The sequence below is a fragment of the Adiantum capillus-veneris genome, chromosome 21 (assembly GCF_014529385.1).
Source record: "Adiantum capillus-veneris isolate H3 chromosome 21, ASM1452938v2, whole genome shotgun sequence".
Classification (NCBI taxonomy): domain Eukaryota; kingdom Viridiplantae; phylum Streptophyta; class Polypodiopsida; order Polypodiales; family Pteridaceae; genus Adiantum; species Adiantum capillus-veneris.
In genome coordinates, this window is record NC_140951.1 from 8,165,001 (window position 1) to 8,171,622 (window position 6,622).

The 6,622-nt window shown below is 42.1% G+C and overlaps 1 protein-coding gene across 1 annotated transcript in view; it reads right to left on the reverse strand.

Annotated features, from left to right (window-relative positions):
• Nucleotides 1-1,893, reverse strand: part of LOC147430512 (ferric reduction oxidase 6-like) — a 4,154-nt gene extending 2,261 nt beyond the window's left edge. Inside the window, exons 1-5 of the mRNA XM_086493129.1 lie at nucleotides 1,592-1,893; nucleotides 1,367-1,451; nucleotides 1,036-1,266; nucleotides 719-953; nucleotides 1-211 (exon numbers count right to left, since the gene is read on the reverse strand). The exon at nucleotides 1-211 is cut by the window's left edge and continues 126 nt beyond it. Coding sequence (XP_086349255.1) covers nucleotides 1-211; nucleotides 719-953; nucleotides 1,036-1,266; nucleotides 1,367-1,451; nucleotides 1,592-1,844 — 1,015 coding nt within the window. The 5' untranslated portion in view covers nucleotides 1,845-1,893. The remainder of the gene's footprint in view (nucleotides 212-718; nucleotides 954-1,035; nucleotides 1,267-1,366; nucleotides 1,452-1,591) is intronic.
• Between the last annotated feature and the right edge of the window lie 4,729 nt (nucleotides 1,894-6,622).

Genomic DNA, 6,622 nt, shown 5'->3' on the forward strand with positions numbered 1-6,622 from the left:
ATGGTATGATGAAGAAGTGAATGGTCCACATCACATGATAGAGCCAAAAAACAAAGAAGACTATGTAAAGATGATGTATCCCAAAGAACCACTCGTACCACCTCCTTCGAAAGAAGGATAATGATGTCACCCACATTAGGAGTCCAGCAATTGTAGCTATTACACCAGCCAGTACAGAGTAAGTCTCCCCCTCCACATACCATGAGATGATCTACAGATTTGTAATCTAAGTTAGTTGAAGGAGTATAAGAACACACAAGCATTCCATCACAAGAAGTTTTGGACAAATTCTCACAATAATTCCCACATTGTGACTTACCTCAACATCATGAGCTTCTGTGAGAGAGGCACCGCATACCTAGCTAGGTACGATTGGGGGCAGGGGACCGCCAGACCCGTGGGGGGGCCGGTGGTCCCTTGCCCCCAATTGTACCTAGCTAGGTATGCGGAGCCTCTCGAGCAGAAGCTCATGATGTTATTCATTGTATGAAAAACACCGGAAAAGACTCCGTTTTCCTACATGAGAAAATTTCTAAATCTTCTTGTGCATGTGGATGTACATGTGTATGTGTATGTTTGGGCGAGCACTTACATTATTGGAAGAGTGTAAGCATTGTCTCAATAGGAGACAATATACAAATTATACATGTCAAAAACAGCACTTTTTGTTTGTAAAGATGTCAAAACACACATGCGCACACGATCACAGAGTGATTACCGCTTTGGCTTCGTCGGCACCCACATAGTATACTATATACAAGATTCCGTGGAGAGTCAACATGAAGAGAGACAACATGGACAACCAAATGTGATATTTGACAGCATGCTCAAAAGGCATGTTGATCAATCTTAAGAAAGGAGATCCTCTTGATACAGGGATCCAAAGCAGAGAAAATGGTATCATAGCCGATCGTCCCATGTAATAAGCAGCATATGCAAACTTTATGATCACCCTATCAAATCAATTCCAACATTAGCTGCACGATGTAATATTAGCTACTTAAAACTTAATCGTTCGAGTAAGCTGATCCTTACAAAGAGTCATCGAATTCGCTAGGGTTCTCCTTATATTCTCTCTCAAGGTCTTGGAAGGACAAGTGGCATTGTCTCCCAAAAGTGTAGGCGACAAGGAAGAGGATCCCTAGAATGAAGAGAACGTCTGCACTTGTGAGCACTCCCATGAAACTCTTGATCACGAGCGGGTAAGTCGTGAGACTTGGAGAGCTTTTGCTTATTCCCTTTTCAGTTTCATGGCTTGATGAGGAACTTCATATGCCACAAACGATCACAAATATATTGGTGGTCTCTCTCTCTCTCTCTCTCTCTCTCTCTCTCTCTCTCTCTCTCATATGAAGAATTGGCGTACTTCAACTTCTTCCTGAGCTCGACGACGACGAGGCTGAGGAGGGCCACGATGATGAATGGAGCGCTTTGGTAGATGAGGACGGAGCCTAGTCATGAGGAGGCATGAAGTCATGAGAGTGAGAATATCATGGGTGAGAGAGAGAGAGAGAGAGAGAGAGAGAGAGAGAGAGAGAGAGAGCTATTATTAAACGCAGCAGGCATGAAGGGAGAAGATCAGGGGTAATACCGTAGTAGCCATCTGTGCGGAAAAAGCGGGAGGGGATGTGCTTGTCGAGGCGGTCCAGGTAGTGGCCGTCCGGCGAGTCGGCGGGCTCGCTGGAGAGGAGCCACCAAAGAACCCACATGCAGCTGAAGGCGGCGATGCCCAGCAGGGCAGCGTAGTAGCCAACCTTCATGAGCCTCAGCTTTGGCGGAGAGGGGGCGGCCGGATGAGTGGCGCGGCCATCGCTGGTGATGTGCAGGCCGGAGACGTCCGACATATTATTGCAACTCTAGGTACAGCGGACGATCCTATCATTCCTTGAGCAGCTGCTGGCCTTATTATATACTCGTATTCCTGAGTTTACCTTCAAAGTTTACTGTTGAATCTGTACTACTTACACCGATCGTACAGATCTGCTACCGGATTCTGGCGGTCCACCACATTATCACATCAACCTACTCATTTGTCAACCCTGCATGATATTGACCCCATGATCTCTCTCTCTCTCTCTCTCTCTCTCTCTCTCTCTCTCTCTCGTCTCGTCCCGTCCCGTCCCGTCCCGAGAGAGAGAGAGAGAGAGAGAGACAGAGAGAGAGTTGAGCCACAGGCCCACAAGCCTTGTTTAGTACCTATTAAACTTTGCTTTTGCAACTAAATTTTATAATGAGAGCTGTGGAGACTTCAGCTTTTGTAGGACGTATGCGGGCACTATGGTATGCACACTCCCTTGCATGCTTTCGCTTTCCCATGCACACGCCCTCCCTCCCTCCCTCTTGAAGCATGCATGCACACGCGGCTCCTCATCCCCAGCAGGCATGCACACTCGCCTCTACCCTAGATTCTAGCACCTGCAACGAATTCATGCAAAGGATCTCGATCCTCACGAAGACAAGTTTTAGACAAATATTTAGGATGTTGTGACATTGAAATCCCTCAAGGATTTCTTTCAACTATTTACGTGCTTGCAGCCATAGTGATATGGCCACATTCACCTCCAATTTATTACCCTCAACACTATATCACACGGGCAAGTTCAATGGATCAATGGTGGAGGCAATCATCTAGGGGCACGTGGATCATGGGCCATTGGATTGGGCAGCCCAATGGCATGCGATTTTTAACTCTCCAGAAGAGAGTCTGCCAAGGTTAAAGAGGGTGGTGCTATCAAGACCAAGCAAGAAGTGTTAACCTTTGGGGGTCTAGAAATGATATGCAAAGCTGCACGCTCTGGAAGGCAGTGAGTAGCTGGAGAAAATTGGAAGGTCGCTAGTGGAATTTGAATTGAGAAGGCCACCAAGCTTCCAAGGTTTGAGTACCTCAAGAGGGTGGTGCTATCAAGACCAAGCAAGAAGTGTTAACCTTTGGGGATCTAGAAATGATATGCAAAGCTACACGGTCTGGTAGGCAGTGAGTAGCTGGAGAAAAATGGAAGGTCGCTAGTGGAATTTGAATTGAGAAGGGCACCAAGCTTCCAAGGTTTGAGTACTTCATAGAAGCCGGTGGGACTATAAAGCGACTTTATTGAAAATCTCTCTCTCTCTCTCTCACACACCTCCGACGAGGCCAAGTTCATTAACTAAGCCATATGTGATATCCCTCTCAAGATACCAAAACCTAAACTGTAATGTCTCTCTCTCTCTCTCTCTCTCTCTCTCTCATTCCAGGTTTATCTCATATTTTATTATCCTATGTTTAAGCTTGATAGCTTCCCAATATAAAATATCTTAACACTAAGCTTTCTCAAACTCTTGTCCTAGCCATTGTTTTCAAAATGTACATACATACCATGTTAATATCTTTGATATCTTTATGCTCTTTTTTGTTATATCTGGATGATGATAAAGTAGGCAGGTTTGTGATCACCTCAGATATGGATGTATTTAAGGACTTTAGGGACAAGTAGATGTGCTCGGTATCAGAGGAATAGTTGCCATTTTTGATGCTAAAAAGACAATTTCCGTTCATTGAGGAGCTCTAGCACATGCGGCTATGAGGGCTTAGACTTGCGCCGAGAAGACTCCAAGATTATGATATGATTGGGAGCGAAACTATGGCTCTAAGTTGATATCTTTGCTAGAGCTAATGACCCATTGTTGTTTTTCAGCTAAGTGATTATAAGTTGTCGAGTTGACCAAGCCTTGTATGATTTAATTCAATTTTTTGATGATATAGTGTTCATCAGGCCTATAAAATTGCTTTTCATCTCTTTGCTTCTGCTCTTTCCTCTCTACCACCTCTCACAGTCAACGGCCCCGCGCCTTCCCGGATCATGTTTTGAACACAAACCCCTCGACATCTTTGGTGAACCTGAAGCAAAACGAGCCGGGGTGGGAGGTGAAGATGGAGATGCTAAAACAACTGATGCAGTTTATTAAAGATTTCAATTCAAATGGATTTGATGGGAGCCGAGTAGTTCCAGATTTGTCAAAGATGATGCAATTGGTTCAGGGATGCTTGCATGAAGTAAAAGCCATGAAGATGAAAAAGCAGATTGATGATGCAATGGAGATGGCACTTGATGCCGTACATGAACATTGTGGTAATTCTCAAGGACATGATCCAGATGGAGTCCTTACATGCTATAAAGTGGAGATGAAGAGCCGAGGAGTTCCAGAAGATCGGATGATTTCGAGCTTTGAAGAAGTTGTAACCCTCGAATTTAAAGATAAGGTTTGAGAATTGGCTGAAACATATCCCGCACATTGGGACTATTTTGTATATGGGTTTATTCATGAAAGCTCACGGATTATCGAATTGGCAATGAAGGAGATTACCGAACGAAGGCAGATTGTCTTTTGTGAAGGAGAAGAGAATCTCATGTAGTTCCTCAATTATGATGAATTTTTGGAAATACTTTTCTGCAAGAGGTAAATCCAACACAAATAGGCATTGGAAGTAGTAGATTCATCTTCAAAGGACCATATTTTGAGCAGCCTAGCAAAGGTGAAACAATGCATTTAATAATGAAAAAAAATATATGACTTTTTTTTCTCAAAGATTGCTTGCATGGAAGATACCTTTAATAATGGTTCCAGTGAATACTCTACAGCAAATGTTTTTCAAGCTACTGACCTTGGCATGATATTCTCAAAAAGTCTTATCAAGATGATGAGCCACTACAGGCTACTAATGAATCTTTTGGCACTATAGCTGAGCAAGACAACAAGTCTACTGCAGATGATTGGATCAATAATAAAAAAGTGCAAGAGATTGATGAGACGACATAGGATATGCTTGAGGGTATCCCTTGAGAAGGGGTGCCACATGAACCTTTGCAGTGTTATGATGGGAAGTTAAGTAGCATGGATGCAGATGAGGAAGCAGAGGATGATATTGATGAGTTTGAAGATTGTCGAGATCATGTCGGTTGTGAATAGGTTATCCATGGAGATTCTACTTCTATGCCTATACATGGGCTGCATAAGGAGGTAACTCCCACATTTTTTATGAATGGTGAGGCTTTGAAGAGTGGTTTTCCTGAGGGTGTTATGGATGAAGATGTACAATCTAAGGTTAATTTCAATGGTCAAGCTCAAATCCCAAGTAACTCTGATGATACAGGTCCAAATTGTTCCAAGGTTCTTCATGATGGCTATGAAACTAAAGGGGGTGTTGATACTCAATCACCATGGGTACTGAAAAGGTGTACAAGTTTCTTCATTTTCTTGAAAAGTTTGCTAATTATGGTAGGATTTGGATGCTATCTTTCCTAATGATGCTTATGTTGGTGATGGTTTGGCTACCAATAAAAGGGAGTCAATGATCTTTAATGCTTACTGGTAACAAGCTTAAGTTGCCAAGAGTTTATGGGATGTGGGTGTTGCATTATGCTTCAAGTGATGCTCTAGTATATTGTGGGGCCCATCAATGCAATTTTCTCTTGATGGTATTTGATCCAGGAGATTCTAAGGATTTTCAAAAGCGGGTTCATATATGGATGGGTATTTTTTGGTATACATTGTGGTTTCTTTCTGTTGGATTTGGTAATAGCATATTTGGAGAAAGAATGCTTGAAGTTGCTTGACACAGGAAATGTATGCTCATGTGGATATTATGCTGCTCCACTATTGGGGCAATTTCTTATTATCCCATTTGATTGTGGGGGCTATTGAAGTGCAACTTGCAGATTCAAGGATATCAATTATTTTCTTGTAGCAGGTTACTTGGCACTAGGTTTTGTTTTTGGATTTGTGCTATAAAGGAAAGAGTTTTGGAATTTGTGGTCAGTAAGCTTACATGGCTAGCTTCCAATTGACTTCTTTGGACAATTGCCCCGCTTATGTGTAACATATTCCTTGCCTTCTTCGAATACAAGTGATTTTTCAAAACCATGGGAGATAAAAGTAATAAACTTTCACTATTCAGACACATTTACAGATATATGGATGACTTACTGAGCATCAACAACAAAGCCTTTTTAGAGGAGATCTGTCATATATATATTAACTGCTTAAAAATAGAACCAACTTCTTTACAAGGATTCACAACACCTAAAGGATTTTTTTGCACTTCAGTACAACTCCTTAACTTTTCTATTTCTCTTCATATACCCTATGTTGGAGAGTATGTCCGAAAATTTATATGGAAGAGAGATCTTCTAAACCTACAACCTTTTGATTTCATAAAAAGGAATAGTAATAGGCCCCACAAAGCAGCTCTTAGCACTTGTATCAGCCTACTTTACCTAATTATCTAATCCTCTTCTAACTACCTCCTTGCTTGGGAAGATATTAAGATACTCATAAAAAAGTAATGTCTGAATGGCTTCAATAGATACGACATAATTCATAAAATTCTACTATCACTTACTCGACATGACTGGCCTGAATTACATTTTAACCTTGATATCTCATCTCTATAATAAGGTAGTAGGCCCATTCACAAAATGGGCCTACTATCGAGCCATTGTGTATGGTGCCTAGGACAGGGCGGTTACACACACACACACACACACACACACACACACACACACACACACACACACACACACTTACTTCAGTACTTGCTTGTAGTTTTCAAGCATCAAATTAGGTTGTATTATGCCATAGATTGTTG